Below are 23573 nucleotides of genomic sequence, written 5' to 3' on the forward strand. Positions count from 1 at the left end.
AAAACATGTTTTGGTGAAAGCAAAAACTGCAGCAGAGCCAGGCAGGTGCCCCCGCGCTGCCCACACCCAGCACATCCTGTGGATCCACACGCTCCATCCACCCTGTGCTCCTCCGAGCTGCTCCGGGCTGGGCTGTGCGTGTGACTCGCATGCTGGGTATTTTTAGGTATGATAATTTCTGCCCGTTATTGTTCCTGCATTTACAGCGAGCTGTTCCCGTGCTGAAGAACTTCCTGGTGTCTGAACAGGCTGATTTTCCTTCCTTGCAAAAGCAGCAGATGGAAGGAAACAAACACTTCTCTTCAGGAGAAGTTGAAGTTTAATAGGGGAGCTCTAACAAACACAGCATTTTCTTTTGCCCCATCTTGAAGGGATCAGAATCAGCAGTGCTCAGAGACCAGGGCTTTTGCTCTTGGGAACTGCTTGGGAGCACTGGGATTCTTTTCCTGAAACAGCAACAATTTAAAAATTATCTCCATGAAGAATCTTCTCTCCAAATCCTGTAATTAAAGAGTCTTTTTAATATCCACCATCAGTCACCTCTTCCTGCTCCAGCATGTTCCATTTACCTTCCGACCCCAATTTATAAGAAAAGGAGAAATAATAGATCTGGAGGAGAGCCGCTCTTTCCTGCAAGCCCCACGCACATCCCAGCTCTCCCAGCAGCACCCAAGTCCTAGTTAGGATTTTCTGGGGTCACAACAAGCCGATGTGTAGGGCAATAAATGAACAGGCAGCTCTGGAGAGCACCCATGCCAGTCCCTTCCTATTTTGCAGGTGATAAATGTTCCCATGACAAAGCTGTCAGGACCTCACTCCTCACCAGGTTCAAAACTGCCAGCCTAAGCAGTAAGGGATTTAACTTGAATAGCAAGGTTAAATTAACCATTGGTTAATTGGGATTTCTCCAGTAGGGTGAAGAAACAGTGGTGCAACAAAGGGCATTGGTGAAATCAGTGAGCTGGGGCCCCTGAGGTCAGGCTGGACTGAGCTGGCTGCGCTACGTGGAGGCAATTTGGAGCTCAGCTCTGCTTGCCCCGTGCACCATCCAGCACAGCTCACTACATCCCTCCATATCTGCCTCAGTTCTGCTGCTGGCCTTCAGAGGAAGAGAACTCCCATTGGGAAATTCTTCCAATTCAATGCCACTGTTGTTTTCATTCCTCCTCCTCACAATACTCGTGGCTTTTTGGGCCATCATTTTCCACACCAGTGAACAAGGCACTGCTTCCACCCGGCTGTGGGACGTGTGGCTGGGCTTGCTGGGGCTCTCCTCGTTCCAGCAGACCCCATGTGACCGAGTGGCTTTTGTTGTTGCAATAAACACCAAAATTGCAGCTGCCTGCGTGTCCAGAACCCCGCAGGGAGCCCACACCTGCAGAACCTGCTGCTTCCGAGGCAGTGGGGCAGCTTCCCTGGGCAGGGGCTGTCGCAGAGCCACAGAAGGGTTTGGGTGGGAAGGGACCTGAAGATCATCCACTTTCACCCCCTGCCATGAGCATTCCACCATCCCAGGTGGCTCCAAGCCTGATCCAACTTGGCCTTAGACACTTCCAGGGATGGGCCAGCCACAGTTTCGCTTTTTTTGGGCAAAAAGATCAAAGATGATTCAAATACAAGATGATCCCAAGCACAAAAAGTCTTTGCGGCCAAGTGATATTTTGGGGAGGAGCATCTGTTAGACAGCATTTATTAATCCTTAACAAATCTCTCCAGCTTTATTGTACAACTCTAATTCAGGATGTTGTTCCACAGTGGGAAATGGCATCTATGTATATTCAAACCCTGTGAATCCAATTCTTGCACATGGAGTGTCTCTGCCTCCAGGGACACAGGAGTACTTTTGAGTTGATGACAAAATGTTTCTGTCATGTGAACATTTTGATTTTTTTTTAATTGGGTAATTTAGCACTAAAAGGTTAGAAGAAAGATCTAGCTTTAATGTCCTACTCAGTTCTTACTAGTTTAGCTTACACGCCCTGCTTTTGAAGTTTATTATTTAGCTTTTAGTGTTCAATATTTATTACAAAGTGCACATTAAAAGTGTTCCCTTTATTGCTCAGTTGTACACAGTAATTAAAGGAACACATGTACAGCTCCAAGATTTCAGAGGACTCACTCCACTACTTGTCATACTTTCAATTGCTTTCAAATACTTTCACAGCACATCCCGTACGGAAGTCACTAAAATCAATGACTTCAAGCTTCAAGTGTCTCCTGGGAGAAAAGACATTTTGTACTGGAGAAAAAGACAAAAAACACAGAGGCCTGAAGTGATTTGCCTCAAACCACTTGGGAAATGAAAGCAGAACCAGTCATGTGCTGTAACCTCAGCATCATCTTTCTACTGAGCTTCCCCACCTTAGAAAACAAAAATAAATACAGGGAGAGAAGCTGGAAGAAATTGCCCTTACCCCTCTGGAGTCAGTCATGCTCAGACTAGATGGACTAATTGGGCCGTGATTTGCCTCCACTGGCCCCAAAATGGCTTTGGCACAAATGGTTTCACAATTTCTCCAGGATACGTTCCAGCATCTTCTCTGAGGACGTGCACAGGTTGGATCTTATTTTAGTCTCTGTGTTGTCCAAGTCAATCACTGTGCAGCTAATTACCACTGCTGCCACAGCCTTACTTAGGGGTGTAATCCCACCTCAGCAGCGAGTAAATCCACGCATGTCATCAGGACAGCTCCTCACTGCAGGGAAATGCTCAGTGCAAATGGAGAGTCTTGTGGAAAGGTGAAACCAGAGTCTGTCGGTGCCTGCAGCTCTTGTTCCAGCTCCTTCAAAGGCACGTGTGTTGCAAGATCCCTGCCTCATCCTTGTGTCTGCAGCATTTCTCAGGAGTCACTCTTTGAGGTTATTCATCGCTAAAATCCTTCACGGTTCCTGCCTCTCCTTCAGCATGAGAACTGGGATGTTCATTCATCTCACTAAGACATCGATGAACTCCCTACCCCTCAAAGGCAAAATACAGGGAGAAAAGAATCCAGGCTGATTATGGTAGGGATTAATGAGCATTGAGGCCTGTATTTATGACTGAGTGTGCAGTTCAAAACCATGTCCTCGGGCTTCAATGCTTGCAGCTCTCTGAATTTGCAGTTTGGAATCCCAGTGGGGCTGATTCAGCCTTCCTCATCCTAAAGCTGATATATTTAAATCTCATCCACCTTAGGGATTGATGCGGGTAATTTTGTGCAAGCCTGACTAGAGCTGAACCGCGCATGTAGAAAACAAATGTTACACAAGCTGAGAAGTGTTTTGGCCAATGTAACACTGAAGAACTCAGAATAAACCAACTTCTCTCACTGCGTGGTTTCCTACACGTGCTCTGTTTGGAAGGAAGGAGCTCAACACCATCTGCTCCCTGTGGATATGGAAGAGCTGATGGCCAACGCCTCTTGGTTGGTGCAGGAGCTGCTGGCCTGTTCCCTGCCCGTGTGGTGGGACAGGGATGGCTGGGGTCATGTGTGACCCAGGCTTGGTCAGTGTGGCTCAGACAGGGCTGGTTCCTCAATGCTGGCTCTGGTGGGTGCCTGCTGAGGCAGCACGGCTTTACATCAATTTCCCGACTCCTTAGGTTTCACTAACACATCCCATGGCAGCTTCCACTCTGAAATTTATTACTTGAGTTCCACAGTGTACATTATACGTAGTGCACGGAGCTTGTGGGGTGAATCCTGCAGCTGCGGCGGTGCCGGGGACGTGCTGCTGGCTCTCGGCATTCCCGCAGGCAGCGGCAGCCCGGGCCCTGCACACAGCCGGGCTGGCTCCGGGCTGGCTCCGGGCTGGCTCCGCTCACCCTCCAGCCCCAGTGGAGCTGTCCTGCTTGGAAGCCTGGGGATGCTGGTTGACGGCAGCTGAACAGGAACCAGCGTGTGCCCAGGAGGGCAAGAAGCCAACGGCACCTGGCCTGTCTCAGCAATAGCGTGGCAGCAGGAGCAGGGCAGGGACTGTCCCCTGTGCTGGCACTGGCGAAGCACCTCGAATGCTGCGTCCCGTTCTGGGCCCCTCATGGTGAGAGAGACATTGAGGGGCTGGAGTGTGTCCAGGGCAGGGAACGGAGCTGGGAAGGGGCTGGAGAGTTCCTGAGGGAGCTGGGAAGGGGCTCAGCCTGGAGAAAAGGAGGCTCAGGGGGGCCCTTCCGGCTCTGCACAGCTCCTGCCAGGAGGGGACAGCCGGGGGGGTCGGGCTCTGCTCCAGGGAACAGGGACAGGAGGAGAGGGAACGGCCTCAGGCTGGGCCAGGGCAGGCTCAGGGTGGACAGCAGCAGGAATTTCCCCATGGAAAGGATGCTCAGGCCCTGGAACTGCCCAGGGAGGGTTGGATCCCCATCCCTGGAGTGTCCCAGGAAGGGCTGGAGGTGGCACTCGCTGCTCTGGGCTGGGGACACGGTGGGCGTCGGTCACAGCCTGGCCTCGCCGCTGTTGCAGGTCTCTCCCAGCCTCGGTGGTTCCGTGATTCCGTGGCCCCTCCAGGAGCGCTGCTCGCGGCCCGGGGCGGCTCCGGCGGCGGGCGGGGCGGGAGGCGGCGCGGCCGAGCGTGACGGGGAGGGCGGGAGCGAGCGGAGCCCGCAGCGAGCAGCGACCGGGCCGCCGCCGCCTCCGCCTGCGCAGCGCCCGCACCGACCCCGCAGCGCCATGGCGGCCGCGGCCGCCGAGCCCAGCAGCGGCCGCTACCAGCAGGTGAGGGGCGGCGGGGCCGGGGCCGGGCGGCTCCCGGGGCGGCGGGGCCGGGAGCGGGGCCTGTGCTGGCGGCAGCGCCCGGGGCGGAGGCCGCGGGTCCCCGGGGAGGGGTCGGGCCGGGCTCGGCCGCGGAGCCGCTCCCCGCCGGGCCGGGGCTGGGTGTGCCCAGTGTTCGCCCAGTCCCGGGGCTGCTGTTCGCTCTGTCCTGGGCCCGGGTGTTTGCCCAGTCCCCGGGCCGGGTGTGTCCGGGGCCGGTGTTTGCCCAGTCCCGGGCCGACCTTGGCGCAGGGCGCTGACCCCGCCGGTCATTTCCCCCCAGGGCCAGGGAACGGTCTCGTTCCGCGTCGTGCCGAGGTCACCGTTAGGTTTCTTCCATCTTTTACCTGTGGACTCCCTCTAGGCCAAGGGCTGCCCTTAAAGAGCTCCCTCGGGAATTGGGGTCGTTCGTCTCTTGCTGCCTCCCGATTGTCTGCAGTGCCGGCCCCACGGAGAGGGCCGGGTGTCACCTCTCGGTGTGACCCAGTTCTGGCAGGCGCCTTTCTGATATCAGACACGGAGAATTCTTTACTTAGAGAAATGGAGAAATCCCTCAGAACAGCAGACAGCTCGCTCCTGCTGAACCGAGGCTCTCCCAAGAAATCGCTGTGTTGTGACTTTTCCTGGGTAGCATTCCCAGCGTGGGTAGGCTGGCGCTCGGCAGAGTTCGAGATACACCCTCCCTTGGGATGGAGTGCTTGTCTCGTCTGACAGCTGCAGGTCTCCGTGTTTTTACATACTGGAAATGTAGAAGTTAAGTAAAACTTAGGCTTTTTTTTTTTTTTTTTTTTTTGTTCAGTGTTAAACAGATGTGCTCACTTACAATGACAAATCTCTTTGCGTTGTTCTGGGACCTGCTAGGCACAGATAACCAGGTTTGTGCACTAATCGCCTTTCCTGGCAGAGTCCTGCTGGTGGTGTTGACCCCAACAAGTGTCTTCACAAATGCCTTTCCCAAGGGACGTGCAGCGTGTCCCATCACCTGGAGCAGTGGGGATGGGTGACACAGTCGCTGAAGGACCCCACTGCCCGCTGTGGTGTTACCTGGCTGATGCACACACTCCTGGTTTCCCCTGGGAGGAGTGTGTAAAGCTGTTGTTTGCCAGCTCAGTGTTGTGTGCTCACACCTCGGGCAGAGCCAGGGCAGACTCATCTGCGGAGATTAGGGAGCCAGGCTGTGCCAGAGGATTTGCACTGCTAAAGACAAGCACATAATGGAGGCCTGTGGAGCCACTGGTTAAACTGGAGTGAGAGGCAGATTCTCACATGTAAATGTATTTACTTTTGTGCAGCTGTTTAGGAATTGCTTCTCTTTCCTTGCCCTCTGCCAGAACCCAGGTGTTCCCGTTGTGAAGTGTGTTACCACTGAACTGGCTCCTAATGCTTGTGTTGCTTCAAAACCCTGCAAGCTGTGGAGATGCAGTTGGGATTTAGATAAAGAGAGGATGAGAGAGTGGGAGAGTCTCTGTAGCATTGCATGTGTCAATTTCCCCCCCGTATTTTGAAACTTATTGTGTGTAGGAATGTACAATAATGAATGTACCATGTGCCGAGGAAGAGAGACTGATAGTGAAGTGGTAACTGCAAGGGCTAGAGTGAATACAGGACCCAGTCAGTGGAGGTAGCCTGGAGAAATTCACAACATGCTCATTTAATCCTTTAAATGATTGGATTATGAGTCAGTGGAGGAATTTTTAAAGCTTGATGGTTTTGGGTGATGGGGTAATGCATTAATGGAATTGGTTATATAGGTGGGTGGTTCCTGTACAGGTAAATGTGATTGACTGTCCAAACATGCCAGGGACATGTAACCCTCACTCTGGGACGGGTTCCTGATGTATCCATGTGTATGTGGGAGCAGCACTGAGGTGTGGGCACTGTGGAACCTGTACAGTATTTGTAGGATTCCTCAATTGTGTGTACTTTCAGGAAAAAAGGTGAGAGTTAGTGACCATGATCGGAGCACAACAGAACTCCATACCCCAGTTTGAGACCTGTGTGTTTCCTCTCCTCTCCCAGCCCTTCCTCAGCCTTGCAGGTGGGATGTGGGAAGGTGGGAATGTGGGCTGTGCTCCATCAGCAGCCTCCTTCTTCCCTGCAAACTCCCAGCCCGTGTCCGTTCACCATCGCGGGCAGCGTGCAAGGGCCGTGCACTCATTTATTTTCCAAAGCCAACTTCCTAGCCCGTGGCTTTGTTCAGGCACGAGATAATCTGATAAAAAGTAGCCTGCAAAAAGTGATGTCTTTGGGCGATGTGAGTCTGAGCTCACGTACTGAGGAAGTGCAGCTCCGTGTAAAGTAAAACTGAAACTCTGGAGAAGGGATTTCAGCCTCCCCCATCCCTTCCATGGGGAGCAGGGCTGGGGCAGGCTCAGACTGCTGGATTTGGATCCTCCTCTGCAGGCCAGGTGCTGGGGCTGTGCTTGTGGAGGTGGGAATGGAGAGGTTTGGGAAGAAGGAGAGAGAGCTGCAGCCCGCCCTGGTGCTGTTATTCCGGGCACTGCTGTGTCCCCAAAAAGGGACACTGAGAGGCTCTTGTCATTTCAATCTGCCTTTGGGAAAGTTATACAGGGATGCTGTTGGGATTAGTGGGCTTAAAGCCTTTCCAGCATAACCCTGGATTGAGAGTTCAGTTGGCAGAACTGTATTTCATCCTTGGAATAGAAATTACCCTGAATTCTGGAAAAAATAGTCCAGCTTTAACAGGTTTATTTACACTCTGTGTTTTCCAGGCATGCTTTGCACTTGGAGCGTTCAAAAATACATGTGAGGTGTATGAGTAATGTAAACCCACCTAGGAAATGGTGGGAGTGTTAAATAATGAAGATGTATTCCTTTTTAAGTGTTGTGTCTTCCTGTTCCACTTGTTGAAGGTTTACATGGATCATGAATCATTCCACAAAGGGAGGTGTCGATGGGAAAAATAAGGAAGAAAGATTTTTCCATTTGTTTGTTTTTCGTTCTGTGAAAACTGTAGAAGAAATACATTACTGGAAATAGAATGGGAATAGAGTTTAAATCCATGAAGAACTGCAATGCTTCTTTAATTTCTGGGGAGGCTGGAGTGGAACAGGGAGGCAGATATCAGTTCCTGCCTTGTGTGTACCTTAAGCTTGTGTTTAATTTTTTGGCTGAAATGGGCACACAGCTTGAAACAAAAAATGAGACCATCCCAAATCTTTTCATGTCAGCAGTTAGAATCAGAAATGTCAGTGACTGTTTCCTCAGTGAGGTCCTTGCAGTGTGCAAGATGTGCTGGCTAAAGATAAGAATGGTAAGAAAAGTTGCGGGGTAGGTTGTTTGCATATTTATTTATATATTTTATTTTGCTTGTAAGCAGAATAGGAGATGCCATTGACATAAACCCAGTAAAATTAGAACAATTGCAGCGTGAAATTGTTTGTGCAGCCTCTGCTCTGAGGCTGTGCTGAAGCTGCCCCATGTCCAGTCTCAGCTGTGCTCAGGTGACCAAAATCTGGTTATTTTCCTCTGAAACATCCACCTCTGTAGGCCACAGTACCTGCCAGGTAAGTTTGCAAGGGTTTAGTGATTCTGTGTGAAAAAGTTATTATAGAATTTCAATACATTCTGTCCCTAAAATCAAAGGATGTGGGAAAGGCAGGGAAACAGCAGCAGTCCAGGGTCATCTCACAGCTTGTGTGGCAGGAGAAAATAGCTTTGCAGGCAAACTTTTAAATACAATATTATCTCAGGCATCAGGGTGGCGTTGAGCTCTGAGTTGGGCTTTTTTAGTAACTTTGCTCTCATGACTAAAATTCAGTGGTGCTCAGTAACCCCATTGGGAAGCAGCTGTAGGAGCAATCCCTGAGGGCTTTGGGTTGTTGAGTGCTCCCAGGAGATGAGCAACCTTTTTCTGTGGGTTTGGCATCATGACTTAGAAGTAACCATACAGAATGCAAGGATCAAAAGTTCTGTGTGTGTGTGAATTCTGATCCTTTGTCATGGGGACGAGTGAGCAAAATTCAGTATCAAGGGCTATCCAATCATTCTGTTCCTGCCTGTTGTGAAATATCCAAATTTGATCTATTGCTGGCACAATGGGATTTTTTTCCATGGAAGATATTTAGCCTTCTTCATATGACCATTTAAAAAATGTGATATTTAAAAATGTTTAGAAGTCTTACTGAAATACCCTAATGTCCAGAAGAATATTCATCTGATTCTAAATATTATGAGAAGGCCTTATGCTTTAAGTGTGGGAAATTTAATTACAGGCTATCCAAGATTAAAACCTAATTTTTCCATATTAAGACCTTGATTCTCTCAAGTCTAAGGCCAGTGTGTGGCACAGGTTTGTGCTGGCCCAAGTGCTTGTTTCCAGTCTGTCCAGACCAGTCTAACTCCCTGTTTGAACAGAAATGAGGGAATTAGGCCAGCTTGTTTCCCAGGACTGAGGAGCATTTCTGTGGTGTCAGGCCTTGGCTGCAGTGAGTCAGAGGACAACACCCTCATGAGCACAGGTTGTATTTCATGGACATAAAATTGGTTTTGATTTGTGTTTTTGCCTTTTGGTGGCTCACGGGGTCGTTGCCATGGCCCCCCTCAGCTGGATGTTGCTGCTGGCTCCGTGTGTGCTCACTGGGTGCCAGGGAGCTGCTCCAGCTGGGTTTGGGGAGTGGGGGCACAGTCTTCAGTGCTTTGTTAAAAGGGAGGAATATCTCAGAATCTCAAAGTCACTCAGTTTGGAAAAACCGAGTCCAAGTTGTGCCAGATCCCCACCTTGTCCCCAGCCCAGAGCACTGAGTGCCACCTCCAGGTGCCACCTCCAGGGATGGGCACTGCAAACCCCCCTGAGCAGCCTTTCCATGGAGAAATTTTCGGGTTGGCATGTGTAGGGAGGTCACTCCCGGGGCTGGGCTCTGCTCAGGGCTGGTTCCCCAGCACGAGGCTCGGGCAGGAGCATCAGCATCTCCCCAGGGAGGGTTGGCTTGGCACAGGTGCCACATGTGTCACCTGAGAGGTGCTCAACACACCTGTGCCAGTGCAGGGGCTGGGCCAGACACTCAGGGCTCTCACTGCTCCGGGGAAATGGAAGAGCCTACTGGAGAAAACAGTTATTTGCTCATCAGGGAGAGAGCTGCAGGGTGTGCGTTGGCTTGTCTGGTAGCTTATCATTATTCCTGCTGATTAATAAGCTGATATTAAGTTACAGGAATTTGCAACAACATGGAGCAAAAGTCAGGATTTTAAATCGGGGTGTGTTTAATTAAGTAAAGCGAAAGTCAGTAAAAATAACTCTGCTTTTCAGAGTTGGCAGTGACTTTAATTTACTTCCAAAAGGCTGAGGATATGTAATGATATGTGATCTATTGCTAAGGCCAAGCTTGTAGTAATGCTGGTTTGATGTAGTGATGCTGATTTAGTGTAAAGAATATTTACACGTGCAGCCTCAGAACTTGGCAAAGGAGAGTTAAAAAATAAAGATTCAAAACTATGAGAGCAGCCCATATGCTGAGTTTAGGAAATTTGGAAGAATTAACCAATGTATTTATTGGAAACGCTTTCTTCAAAGTAATGGAAATATTTACATGGAAATACTTCCAAACAGCTTGGAAGATTTCAACTTTTATGTTGCTGTGCTGTGTATTTATATGGGACGGGTCTTGGACAGGGCAAGTGGCAGCCAGAAGTGATGTCCTGCTCAGTGCCAGCCTTCTGATGCTGGGGGTTTTTCTGAAAATAAATATCCCTGGGTGTTCTCTCAGTTAACTTTCTGTTGTTTTAGCAGTCTGGTGAAAAAATCCCAGCCAAGCTGTTGTTCCAATAACTACACGCATGGCTGTAAAGACTGCCTTGTTTTTTTATGCCACGAAATCCAGAACCTTGCCTGAAAAGCTAAAAATCCATCAGTGAATCTAGGAAAGAATTATCCCACAGCCTCAGCAGAACAGACTGAAGTCAGACACTGCTTTTAACCAGGCTCTCTGGGTTCTGAAGGCTTGGGGGAATTCTCTGGGAGCCGAGTCCATACCTGGAGCTGTGCAGGGCAGGTGGGAGCCAGGGCCAGGCCAGGGCAGCAGTGCAGCCCTGCAAAGCCTGATGAGTCATTCTTCCTGTCACATGAACCCTCCCTGCTCTGCTAAAAGGCACTTAGTTGAATTTTAGATGCCTGGAATCATTAAAAAGGCTGGAAGGCATTTGTGTACCTTGTCCATTAGAAGAAAAATATGTTTTCTATAACTGTAACCTCCTACAGCCTCAAGCTCAACTTCAGAAAGTAGCTGCATTTTTTGTGTCATTATCCATTACCTGAATTGGGATGTTTGAAGGCAGCAGTGAATTCAGCTGCTTTCTCCCACGTGACATTGGTGGAAGGATATGTATTTCTTTTTACTATTGAAAGAAGCACCAGTGGTAGGAGTTAATATTCCACTCAGTATCTGTGTCCTCTTTGTTTCATTTCTTCCAGTCTTGTCACATGTGGTGCTTTCCTCCCCACTCCCTGGTGGCTGTGCTCTCAGACTCTACCTGCCTTCTTTCTTACAGGCATGAGGGGTTGAATTTCTGCCTCCTCCTGCTAGTAGACCAGGTCCTGTGCAGGCAGAGGGAGAAAAGAAGTGCTGAATTTTTGTGGATAGACTGACAATAAGCATGGTGGAGCATTTTCTGAGAATTCATAAACTACATAGCTGGGGGATTCATGGAATCACAGAGTGGGATGACCTTAAAGATCATCTTTTTAATATTTTTTTACCCCTGCCATGTTCAGGGATCCAGGGGCAGCTTCTCTGGGCAGAGATTGAATCAAGCAGTTTGACTCTATGTTTTCCTGTCCGTTCCATTGCCCCTGTTGCTCTGTGCAGGGTGGCTTGGGATTTCTGGAGTAATGCTGTCTTTTTATAAAAAAAATTAAAGCATATTCTAATAGGCAATTGCTTCTCAAGTTAGTTTGCATTTACTTGTAATGCTGAGCTCCGTGGGGTTTTATAAAATGAGGGGTTTTTGTCCTTGGAAAGGCTTTGAGAAGACAAAGGTGTGGTGGGAGTTGCTGCAGCTCCTCCTGTCCCTGCTCGGTGCCCTGGGGCTCAGTAAAGCTGCAGGTGAGGCAGGTCCTGCCACCTCCAGCCCCAGGGCCTCACACCCTGGGATTGTGTGCTCTGCCTCACATCTGGCCAGGGAGCAATGCTGGGGCTGTGTCCTGCTGACAGCTGTGCTGGGAGCTGCTCCCTGGAACACGGATTAAATTTTCATCCGGATCACTGATTTCTCCTTCTTCAAGGAGATGGTTCAGCGTTGTCATGTGAGGACTGCTTATCCACAAAGCTTGGGGCTGACCCAAGCACTCCTTTTCTTCCCCGCCTAGTCTGGAAAAAGTTCCTGGGCAGCAGAGTGAGCTTCAGCTGACGTGGAACTGGAGTGCAGGACCGTGGTGCTCTGCTGTTCTGCTGCACCTGGACTGGCAGGCAGCGCTCCTGATTTTGTTCTGGTGCTTTCCAGTGTAATTTCCTCCCTTTTCTCCCTCTCAGCTGACCCCTTGGACCTGCCAGCAGAACCACTCGTTGCCATCTGCTAAGCACAGTCAGGACTTTCACAGAGGATGTGGATGTAGAGTGATCTGGAGCAGACTATAGTTTGTGGCCTTCCACTGGCACAGAGCAGCTGTGGCTGCCCCTGGATCCCTGGCAGTGCCCAAGGCCAGGTTGGACACTGGGGCTTGGGGCAGCCTGGACAGTGAGAGGTTCCCCATGGCAGGGGGTAGAATGAGATGGGCTTTCAGGGATGGCCCAACCCAAACCATTCTGTGATCTTTGATGTTAAGCTGCAAAAGGAATAAAACTCCAAAGCACAGAACTTGGATATCCAAGATCTGCATTTAGATGAGTGAGCTGATTTATTTTCCCCTGATACAAATAAGATAAGAACATCCCCCTACGCCCCCACCCCTGTGTTAAAAGCTCAAGGAGAATGGCAGCATGTCTCTCCAAAGAAAAGAAAGCAAAATATCCTGGATGGCTTCAGGAGCAAATGTGTGGGATTGCAGGAGGGAGAGCTGGAGGAGACATTGTTTAGTGGTGATTTCAAACGAGGGCAGTGCCTCCTGCTCAGCCCAGTGCTTCAGTCTGGAGGTGCTTGTTTGAGGTGAGTTGTTCTGCAGAAAACCTCAGTGCCTTTGCTGCTGAGGTGATGGGAAATGGAAGGAAGGGGAACATGAGATGGCAGCTGTAACCTCCTTTCTGGCCTGGTACTGCTGCTTCCCTGATCAAAGCTGCCATGGCACACCTGCCTCGTGCGGGTGATGCTGGATGTGTGATAGCTCCTGGTTATTTATACAGAGTCTGTGGGAAGCACAGTGCACAAAATAAACCGGCTCCTTTTCAGTCATGCAGTGTGAAAGGTTGAAGGGAAATGGCAACATTTATACTTCTGTGCATCATTATGTAATGTATCCATGGAAAAAACCCTTCCTTAGCAAAGCCACAGGCAGCAATGGAGCCTTTTGTTGGGTATCTCGCTGTATTTCTTTGACTAAAAACAGATGCAACTGCAGCTTCCTCAGTGTGAGCTGAGGAAGTGCCAGGGAAATGGAAAGGTACTGGAAAGCTGTGTGCTGTGCTTTGCTGGAGTCCAGGTGTGTGAGGAGAGGGTTTAAAAACAGCATTGAAACAGGGATGGAAGATTGATCATTTCAAGTGGGAATGCTTCGGAGGGAAGCTGAGCAGCTGCTCTGTGTCCCGTGGTGCTGCAGAACAGTCTCCTTCCAGAAGGGTCTGTTGTGTGCAGTTAAAGCTGCAGGGGTGGTGCCCGAGCCCTGAGCAGCCCCCTGACCCCTGGTGTGTGGTTCTGTTCAGCTGCAGAATGAAGAGGAGCCGGGCGAGGCCGTGCCGGTGGTGAACGACGCGCCGCCGCCCTACAGCAGCATTTCTGCAGAGAGCACAGGTACTCTCACCTGGGCAAAGGGCTGGCATTGCTCTGCTGCCACTGACTGCTCTCCCCATCCACGGCTGGCTCTGCAGCACCTCCCCAAGCCACAAGGATCAGGATTGATCCACGCAGCCTGTCCGTACTTGTGGTTTAGGAGACGCAATTTGGCTGCACTCATCTGATGTCATCCCATCGAGGGGTGTTCAAGTTACAGTTCACAGTGTTCTCAGTAAATTGAAGAGAGTTAAAAATCAAAGTGCTGGGAGGATTTGTGGTTCCCCTCTTATTATCTGGCATTTGGATGATGCTGTGCCCCTTCCTGAAAAGATTCGTTACTTAAAAGGGTTTAAAGAATTCACTTTTCCTGCACTTTCCAATAGCTAAGCACTTGGCCATAAGGATGGGACTTTGAATCATCCTCCTGTCCTGTCACTAATAACTTTAATAACCACTTGGATCTGGAAACGTGACTGCTTCTGAGTATCCAAGTCAGCAGAGGCACAGCATGTGTTGTTTTAAGCAGAAGTACAGCCAGACATGTTCAGTGAGTGTGCTCTGAGTTGCTGGCTATCAGAGAAGGTGCTCCTGTGCTTTTCCCTTTCTGCTTTGGGATGGCAGGAGGCTGGGAGGGGAGGAAAGGTGGGGAGGGGACAGCCTTGAACAGCCTGGGGAATGGGGCTCATTGGGAGTCGCCTGGAGCACTGCTCGTTCCCAGCACGGAGCTGCTGAGGAAGTGCTGAGTTCCCTCCTGTGTAACTCCCGAGTGAGTTCCTCCCGTGTAACTCCTGCGTTCCCTCCTGTGTAACTCCTGAGTGAGTTCCCTCCTGTGTAACTCCTGTGTTCCCTCCTGTGTAACTCCTGTGTTCCCTCCTGTGTAACTCCTGAGTGAGTTCCCTCCTGTGTAACTCCTGTGTTCCCTCCTGTGTAACTCCTGAGTTCCCTCCTGTGTAACTCCCGAGTGAGTTCCCTCCTGTGTAACTCCTGAGTTCCCTCCTGTGTAACTCCCAAGTTCCCTCCTATGTAACTCCTGAGTTCCCTCCTGTGTAACTCCCGAGTGAGTTCCCTCCTGTGTAACTCCTGCATTCCCTCCTGTGTAACTCCCGAGTGAGTTCCCTCCTGTGTAACTCCCGAGTTCCCTCCCGTGTAACTCCTGAGTGAGTTCCCTCCTGTGTAACTCCTGCATTCCCTCCTGTGTAACTCCCGAGTTCCCTCCTGTGTAACTCCCGAGTTCCCTCCCGTGTAACTCCTGAGTGAGTTCCTTCCTGTGTAACTCCCGAGTGAGTTCCCTCCCGTGTAACTCCCGAGTTTCCTCCTGTGTAACTCCTGAGTGAGTTCCCTCCCGTGTAACTCCCGAGTTCCCTCCTGTGTAACTCTTTTTGTGCAGCTTACTTTGACTACAAGGATGAGTCAGGCTTCCCGAAGCCGCCGTCCTACAACGTGGCCACCACTCTGCCCAGCTACGACGAGGCCGAGAGGACCAAGGCCGAGGCCACCATTCCCTTGGTTCCTGGCAGGGTGAGTGTCCCTGCCATCCCTGCACTGCTGCGTGCAACTCCAGCTTCAACTCCTGCCCGTCATGTGTCATGACTTTTAAAATTTGTGTTGGTTTTTTTTTGTGTTTTTGAAGCTTCCTGGGGTGGTGGTATTCCACACTTCTGAGAGTCCTGTGGCTATTTTTTTTTTTTCCATTTTCCTCTGAGCGCTGTGATGATGTCAGACATCTCAGCAATGCCAGCATGTGCTAGCCAGATTAGCTTGGCAAGCTGACAGAGGGACTGTGCTGTATCCCTGTGCATGGACACTGGGGGTTTTGTTGGGTTTTTTTCTCATTTTTAAAAAAGATTTGGGATTAATTCTTCAGCTGTCCAGCATATCTACCCTTGATACTCCTGCTGCTTACTTAGTTGACTTTTCTGGAGGTCAGTGTAGCTGATACAAGGATGATAAAACCATTCTGTCAGAATTATATCTTTCTGTTTTTTCAATATTATCTCTTGTTCAGCCATTTCCTCCACCCCTGCTAGCATTAGAAGTCCTCTGCTCATTGCACTTCTTCACAGAAGCCAAATTCCTTGCTGAGATGATAATTTTTTGATGAGTTGAAGAATTCTTCACAGCGAGAACAAGAACATGCTGGATCTTGACTGTGTTAAAAATAAAGATACATTTCCTATTATATAGATAACATTTCATGCCCTGCACCATTTCAGGATGGGAAACAGGAATTTTCTTGTGCTTGCATTTGTAGCCTTTTGAGATTTAGGATTCCAGCCCTTTTTTTGAAGAGTCACACCCAGAAGTAGGGTTGCTGTGTGGACTGGACTGACCTAAATCCCCCGTGTGCTGCCTCCCTCTGCATTGCAGGATGATGACTTTGTGACACGGGATGACTTTGATGACACTGACCAGCTGAGGATAGGAAATGATGGCATTTTCATGCTGACTTTCTTCAGTAAGTACCTGATGGAATGAACTTTTTTTCCAGAATAGTTAGGGTCACATTTATGTTTATGTAGCACCGGGAAAAACATGTGTGCAAGGGGTTTATGTTTTTTTTTTTCTTGGAATATAAAGGTGTCTTGACCTGCTGCTTTTCTCCTGCTTTCTCAGTGGCATTCCTCTTCAACTGGATTGGATTTTTCCTGTCTTTCTGTCTGACTACTTCAGCTGCAGGACGATATGGGGCCATTTCTGGCTTTGGTCTCTCTCTTATTAAGTGGATCCTTATTGTCAGGGTGAGTTGTGTGGTGCAAAACCAAATACAGACACTGATACTGTTTTTTTTTCCCAGCAGGTTTTTATCTCATACTGAAGTTAGTGATAAATTTTGGTGGTTTTTTTTTTTTTTTTGTTTAAATAATGAAATAACTTTTGAGCTACTTATTCAGTAAGAACAGAGCTTTTTTCATAACTGTAATCTGTTTATATGCTGGAGTGACAATTGTAGTAAAAGAAAAGAAAGATTGCACACCCAGATATGCTTTGGGGATGCTCCGTCCCTGGAAGTGTCCAGGTTTAAGCTGGACAGGGATTCCTGGGATAGTGGAAGGTGTCCCTGTCTGTGGCAAAAGAGAGGAGCTGCAGGAGCCTTTCCAGCCCACTCTGGGATTCTGGGATTCATTCTGTGTCTGACAGAGGCACTGGCCTGATCAGAGTGTGGTTTGTGCTGAGCAGCAGCAACGCTCTGATCCTGGGAGAACATGAACCTCTGCAGCCTGCTGTGCCCTAGGCTCTCCTCTGGAAAGGAGGGGATTCTCTAAAATGCAGGATAGCTGCTGAGGAGAGGGAAGCAGGGCCGTGGGAGGAGGAGTGAGGTTTGGAGCAGCAGTGGGAGAAGGCCGTGGGTGCCCTCTGGTGCAGCCTCCCTGCGGCACAGGAGCGAGCTGCCATCCTGCTCCAGGCTTTTTGCTATTACATTTTTTGAGGGACTGGGAGAAAATCCATCAGGGGAATCTTTATTTGGGGCCTGTGAAATGGTGGCATTCCAGGCTGAAAGATGAATGTCAAGCAAAGCAGCTCGCTGGCTGTAAGTAGAAGTCGAGAGCGTTCATGTCAGAGCTGTCACTTCCCACCCTGTCTTTTGGGGCTGGGAGTTCTCATTTGTAAACACAGCATCTCTTCACTTTTCTGTAGACAGTTTCTGTGGTCATCTTGGTACAGAGGTGTTAAGGACTCTTTGCTGGATTAAGAGCACTTTTCTGTAGACAGTTTTTGTGGTCATCTTGGTACAGAGGTGTTAAGGACTCTTTGCTGGATTAAGAGGTGTGACAGAAGGAGGTGACATTAACTGTGGATTTGATTCAAATGCCAGTAACTAACTTATCTTTTGTTAGGTTTTTAAACTTGAATAGAACAAACCCAGAGGAATGATACTGTATTTATACTGAAACTGTGAACTTCAGTGCTCTCACAGTGCTGGTGCCTTTCATTTAATAGCAGTAATTTCCCAACTGGGAGTCTTGTCAGTGGATTCCACAGATGTGGACTTCTTTCCCAGCTGGTACACCATCCAACCTGACAGTGTAATGAATGTGCTGCACTGCTGCAAGCCTGCTCTGCCCTTTCAGAACCTGCAGCTATGCTTTATAAGCAGCCAGGACACAATTTAAAACAGGAATATTTGCCCAGTGTCCTTGTGCCTCACTGATTGCCAGAGTTCATAGCTGGGTGTTGAATCTGTCCCATTCCTCTTGTTGGAGCTGGTGCAGAAAAACTATAAAGAGCAGTTTGTGGAGGTAACTCATTCCTGCAGCTGGTGAAATGCAGCATTCCATGAGATCTCTTGTGTGCAGCCCTGATCTGGTTACTGCTGAAATTGGTGGGGATAGACATTGACTCACAAACTTCCACGTGCTCTAAACTGTATTTTTTTGGCTGTTTTTCAGTTCTCCACCTATTTTCCTGGTTACTTCGATGGCCAGTACTGGCTTTGGTGGGTCTTCCTTGTACTAGGTGAGTGTCTGTGGGGGGAAAGATGCCTAAAAACTCTGTAAAGTCAGTCAGGATTTTGTGAGCATTCCTTATATGTGTGTATAGATGTCCAGATGAAATGTGAGCCTCATACTCCTCTGACTGAACACATTCAGGTTTTAAAGGCACATGTAAACACTGTCCTTCTGTTGCCAGTTCTTTGTGGCAGCATCCTGACATCATCCAGAAGTTAAGAAGAGAATAATGCTTGTAACTGATGTTTTGTCTGCTCTTGCATCTTAAATGGAAGAATGGATTGTTGCCTTCCTCATTTTATTTTCTTTTTCCTGCTTTGAGAGTCACTGGATCTTGTTTGGAGTCGAAAGTTTTGTGGTTGCCCAAGGAAAGTTTGTTTTTGAAGTTACCTGAAATGGAAAGATGAGGTGTTACTGCTACCAAAAATAATTACTGTGTGTGATCAGCTGCTGTGCATCCCAGTGATGAGGTTCCTCTCCCTCTCCTTGAAGAAGCAACACCTGTGTTAACTGGACAAATGTGTCTCTCCCCTGCAGGTTTTCTGCTGTTTCTCAGAGGATTTATTAATTATGCAAAGGTTAGGAAGATGCCAGATACGTTTTCCACTCTTCCCAGAACCAGAGTTCTCTTTATTTACTAAAGGTAAATATTTTCTGCTTTCCTGAACTTGTTCTGCTTTGATTTTAACTCTTATTTAGTGACTTTTCTAGGCCACACTTTCCACTGCTTGAATATTTTTAGAACTCAGGGAAGCAGGGAACAGTTGTTTCTTGGTACCCCCTACCCAGCTCTTGAGTCTGCAGAGCCCAGACTGGCCTGATGGGAGGCAGAGGAGCACTGGACATTTCTCCCTGAGTTTTTGCTGTGAGGAATTGGATATTCATTTGATTCCCTGACTAGATACTGTGAGAACAAAACCCCTGCCCCTTGATACTGCAGTGTATTTGGCAAATGTGTCTTTGAGAATAAACCACATGCCTGAAACACGTGGTGTGTCCCAAACCCGAGGAGAGGTCACAAAATGTTGTTAGAGGGGCGTGCCACTGCCTTTGGCTTTTGTCCCAGAACGAGCAATTTGTCTGAATTCTGCTGTTAGAAACTGCTGCCAGGTTCCTGAAGAAATGACACCCTTGCACACCTTTGCTCTCCTCAGACCCTCCCTCACACCTGAGCTGTCCTGCCTGAGCATCTTGCAAAAACCTGAGTGCCTGGGAGTCTTTTGCTTCAGTGCTGAACCTCAGCCTGGCTGCCTTAATGGGGCTTTAAAGGAGGAGGCTTAAGTAGCTGAAGCCTTGTAGCATAATTTCCTGCTCACAGCAGATAATGGCCTGGCATTAACTGTCCCTCCCCGAGGGGAAGGAAATCCTGGAATAGGTTGCTTCCCAGCTGGGGAATGCAACATGATGCTCCCTTTAGAAATATCATAATAACACTCCATTTCCCCAGAGAGGCAATTGCAGCTGGGACAGTCAAAGAAACCAAACCAACCCCAGCTTTAAATTGGGGGTCATTAAATTGTTGAGATTTGAAAACCGAGCCTTGGGTTTCCAAATGCACTTCCCTTTTATTAGAAACTGCAAATTGCCCACGATTCTACTTCATTTCCAGGCTGTGAGGAGAACCTGCAGCACAGAGCAGCCTTTGTGCAGTGCTTTCCTCTGGTGATAGTGTGTAAAAATAGTTCAGCCAATTTCTTTACGTGTTTCAGTTCTGTTTAAGAAAGTTCTGGTTTGTGACCTCCTCCAGGGTCTGTAATGTCCTCCCAGATTCCTGCTGAGTCACCAGAGGGTTCATTTCCCCCACTTTATGGTCACAGAATGTGAGCATTTAAAGTCAACTTTATCTCTGTATTTTGTCTGACTGAACAATTTTTAAAAAAAATTTTGCTCCTTTACCAAAACTTTATTTTTTTATTTCCTAAATGAACTCTGTGGTTTCTTTTTGCATAGAATTCTCCTATGTTTGAAACTACAGTTTTAGAGACCTGGCTTCCCTCCTTGCTTGTGGAGGTGTAGAGTGTTTAAATTCTTATTTATGTGTCATTTTAGAGCATTTTCAAAAAGCACTTTCAGATATGCTGAGATAAATGTCCAGAATAATTCATAAATATTTCAACTGTGATACTTCCTCTGAAAAGAAATCTTTAATTCTGAATTCTGAGTGAAAAAAAAACACAAAAGACTTGGATTTTTAGTGTATTATTGTCCTTAGATGAGATTTCCTCTTCAGGGCATGATGCAAAGGGCACAGTGAGGGATTATTTTTATTTCAGAGCAGGGATCATTTTTAGAAAAGTAGGAGGGCAGTAATGAGTGCAAACCAGAAAATACAACCTGGTGAAATGAATCTGGTGAAAAGCTGGAGTTTACTATTCCAGCTGTGTGTGCAGTAATGGACACAATCCTGGTGTTATCCTGTAAAATACACCCAGATTCCTGAGCACTTTGCTGGAGTCACATCATTGTGTGCTGAGACACTTCATAAGCCCTTAGACATCCTGTGCTGTGTGAACAACATCCTCCTGTTATCCAAAATAACCCTCTGACTGCAGTGTCGGTGTTCAATATCCTTCTCCAGCAGATGTTTTCTGGCAAATGTCTTCCTGCATTAGTGAAATCCCCCCCAAGAAGCAGCAGGACACCTGCAGGAAGTGAATCAAGGCTCTGGAGCAGAAGAAAAAATAATCACCTGCTTTAAAATAAATAAATAAAAGTACTGTTGGAAAAAAGAAAAAAAAAAAAAAAGGAGAAGCATTTCTTTCGATTTGTTTTTAGGTGTAAAATTTTAATAATTAATGCAGAATTCTGTAATTGTTGACTCATTAGTGGCTAATGTTTGAAGCAGCTCTTGCAGGGAGTGCTGATGGAGCCGTTCAGCCGGGGTTTGTGGTGTTTGGGCAGCAGGAGCCGTCCCGGGGCCAGCAGGGGCCAGGCTTGCTTTAGTTCCTGCTCCAGCCTGGGAGCTGCCTGGGCTCTGCCTGGGCTGGGCAGAGTGTGACACCCTGGGCTGTGTGTGTGACACCCTGTGCTGTGCAGTGTGTGTGACACCCTGTGCTGTGCAGTGTGTGACACCCTGTGCTGTGCAGTGTGTGTGACACCCTGTGCTGGGCAGTGTGTGACACCCTGTGCTGTGCAGTGTGTGTGACACCCTGTGCTGTGCAGTGTGTGACACCCTGTGCTGTGCAGTGTGTGTGAAACCCTGTGCTGGGCAGTGTGTGACACCCTGTGCTGTGCAGTGTGTGACACCCTGTGCAGTGTGTGACACCCTGTGCTGTGTGTGACACCCTGTCCTGTACAGTCTGTGACACTGCATCCTGTGCAGTGTGTGACACCCTGTGCAGTGTGTGACACCCTGTGCTGTGCAGTGTGTGACACCCTGTGCTGTGCAGTGTGTGACACCCTGTGCTGTGCAGTGTGTGACACCCTGGGCTGTGTGTGTGACACCCTGTGCTGTGCAGTGTGTGACACCCTGGGCTGTGTGTGTGACACCCTGTGCTGTGTGTGACACCCTGTGCTGTGCAGTGTGTGACACCCTGGGCTGTGTGTGACACCCTGTGCTGGGCAGTGTGTGACACCCTGGGCTGTGTGTGACACCCTGTGCTGGGCAGTGTGTGTGACACCGTGTCCTGTACAGTCTGACACTCCATCCTGTGCAGTGTGTGTGACACCCTGTGCTGTGCAGTGTGTGACACCCTGTGCAGTGTGTGACACCCTGGGCTGTGTGTGACACCCTGTCCTGTACAGTCTGTGACACTGCATCCTGTGCAGTGTGTGACACCCTGTGCTGGGCAGTGTGTGCTCTGTGTCCTGTACAGCCCATGTAAGCCCACATCCTGTCCAGCCCACACGTGCCACATCCTGTCCAGCCTGTGTGCATCGTGTCCTGTACAAGCCATGGAACTCCATGTGCTCCGTGTCCTGTCCATCCTGTGTACTCCATGTACATCGTGTCCTGTCCACCCCTGTACTCTGTGTCCTGTCTGTCCATCCCAGTCCATCCCTGTTCCCGTGTCCTGTCTGTCCATCCCTGTCCATCCCTGTCCCCATGTCCTGTCCATCCCTGTCCCCGTGTCCTGTCTGTCCATCCCTGTCCCCCATGTCCTGTCCATCCCTGTCCCCATGTCCTGTCTGTCCATCCCAGTCCATCCCTGTCCCCGTGTCCTGTCTGTCCATCCCAGTCCCTCCCTGTCCCCATGTCCTGTCCCTCCCTGTCCCCATGTCCTGTCTGTCCATCCCAGTCCATCCCTGTCCCCGTGTCCTGTCTGTCCATCCCAGTCCATCCCTGTCCCCATGTCCTGTCTGTCCATCCCAGTCCCTCCCTGTCCCCGTGTGCTGTCTGTCCATCCCTGTCCCTCCCTGTCCCCGTGTCCTGTCTGGCAGCACAGAGTGACTGCAGCTGAGGTGACAGCACCTGGAAGCTGTGTCAGCAGGGGTGGCTGCACTCCTGCAGTCCCCCAGCACCCAGGGGCATGTGGAGGAAAAGGGGTCGCTGCAGTCTGGACTCTGAGGTGTCATTGGGAATTGAGAGGTGGCACAAGTATTAACTTTTAACAGTCTTTATTCTCGTGTTGTAGTATCCTTTCCTTTTGCACCACCAACTTTTTGGGCTCTCCGGTTTTCACGGAACAAGTCTGTAGTGTAAAACTAAAAGATCATGTTGCAACTTTGTATAAAAACCATCTTGCAAAACAAAGGTCTTGTTTTTTCTTTGGCTTGGGACTTTTGAGACAATTCCTAACATACCTGTAATTCTTGCTTTTATAATTTGTGTTAGCAGAGACTCTGATGCATTGGAAATGTAGATTTAATGTGCACTCCTGTGCTTTCTGCCAAGTGGTCATTCACTTTGGAGTTTTACAATGTTCAACCTGTAAATACAGCAGAACGTCAATAAATGTCACTTCTGTAGCAATTGTTGCTGTAGGACAATGTTTAATTGAGTTTTGATGTGTTATTCCTGGTTATCCATGACAAACACAGATTATCTGTGGGCATTCCATCTCTTTCCATGGAAGGTGTAACACAAATCTCCAAGGTGTCCATCTTTTTTGTAACCAAGCCTGTCAGGAAATGGTGATTCCATTTTGGGGGATTTGTTGGATTTTTTTGATACTTACACAACTTACCTGACCCATGAAAGTGGTTTTGGTTCACAGCTGAACTTCTCAAATGTACAGTCCCCAGGAACAAGCATTTGTGGCTGACAGAGATGGATAGAGGTTCCACAGATTCCTCTTTAAACAAGAATAAGTGAACACAGAATTAGGAATTTTATCCTACAAGGCAGAATCTGCAGCATTGGGGAACTCTGAATCACATTTGCCCAAACTTGGTCGATCAGCCTCGTGTTTGCTCTCCTGGCATCTGGGCCTTATTTGGGCTTGAATATCCAGAGAACTGGAATATTTGGCATTCCTGTTGCTCCTCCTGTGGGGGCCTGAAGCTGCAGACACCTCCAGCTCTGCATTCCTGCACAGACAGAGGCTCTGGGGGGGACAGGGTCTGGAGAAGCCACTGCTGCGTT

The 23573-nt window shown here is 48.9% G+C and overlaps 1 protein-coding gene across 4 annotated transcripts; it reads left to right on the forward strand.

Annotated features, from left to right (window-relative positions):
* The first annotated feature begins 3999 nt into the window (after window positions 1-3999).
* On the forward strand, window positions 4000-22961 carry NDFIP1 (Nedd4 family interacting protein 1). 4 transcript variants are annotated; one of them, XM_053956285.1, is made up of 9 exons: window positions 4000-4017; window positions 4434-4685; window positions 13532-13619; window positions 14989-15119; window positions 15969-16056; window positions 16215-16339; window positions 17990-18056; window positions 18587-18692; window positions 20628-22961. In XM_053956285.1, exons 1-8 carry the CDS (start codon window positions 4015-4017, stop codon window positions 18688-18690), a joined length of 858 nt encoding a protein of 285 aa, XP_053812260.1. In that variant the 5' UTR covers window positions 4000-4014; the 3' UTR covers window positions 18691-18692; window positions 20628-22961. The 4 variants fall into 4 exon arrangements, with proteins under 4 accessions (XP_053812260.1, XP_053812258.1, XP_053812259.1 ...); XM_053956283.1 differs by lacking the exon at window positions 4000-4017 and having other exon boundaries at window positions 4277-4685; XM_053956284.1 differs by lacking the exon at window positions 4000-4017 and having other exon boundaries at window positions 4277-4685; window positions 20631-22961.
* Window positions 22962-23573: the final 612 nt, after the last annotated feature.

The sequence above is a fragment of the Vidua chalybeata genome, chromosome 15 (genome assembly GCF_026979565.1).
Source record: "Vidua chalybeata isolate OUT-0048 chromosome 15, bVidCha1 merged haplotype, whole genome shotgun sequence".
Taxonomy (NCBI): Eukaryota; Metazoa; Chordata; class Aves; order Passeriformes; family Viduidae; genus Vidua; species Vidua chalybeata.

Excerpts from the sequence above, each read along its gene's own strand:
- NDFIP1 (XM_053956283.1), top strand. The coding sequence starts at position 4,284 with ATGGAAAGGATGCTCAGGCCCTGGAACTGCCCAGGGAGGGTTGGATCC. Across the intron at positions 16,340-17,989 it reads AGTGGATCCTTATTGTCAGG|TTCTCCACCTATTTTCCTGG; the intron begins GTGAGTTGTGTG and ends GCTGTTTTTCAG. Across the intron at positions 18,057-18,586 it reads GTGGGTCTTCCTTGTACTAG|GTTTTCTGCTGTTTCTCAGA; the intron begins GTGAGTGTCTGT and ends TCTCCCCTGCAG.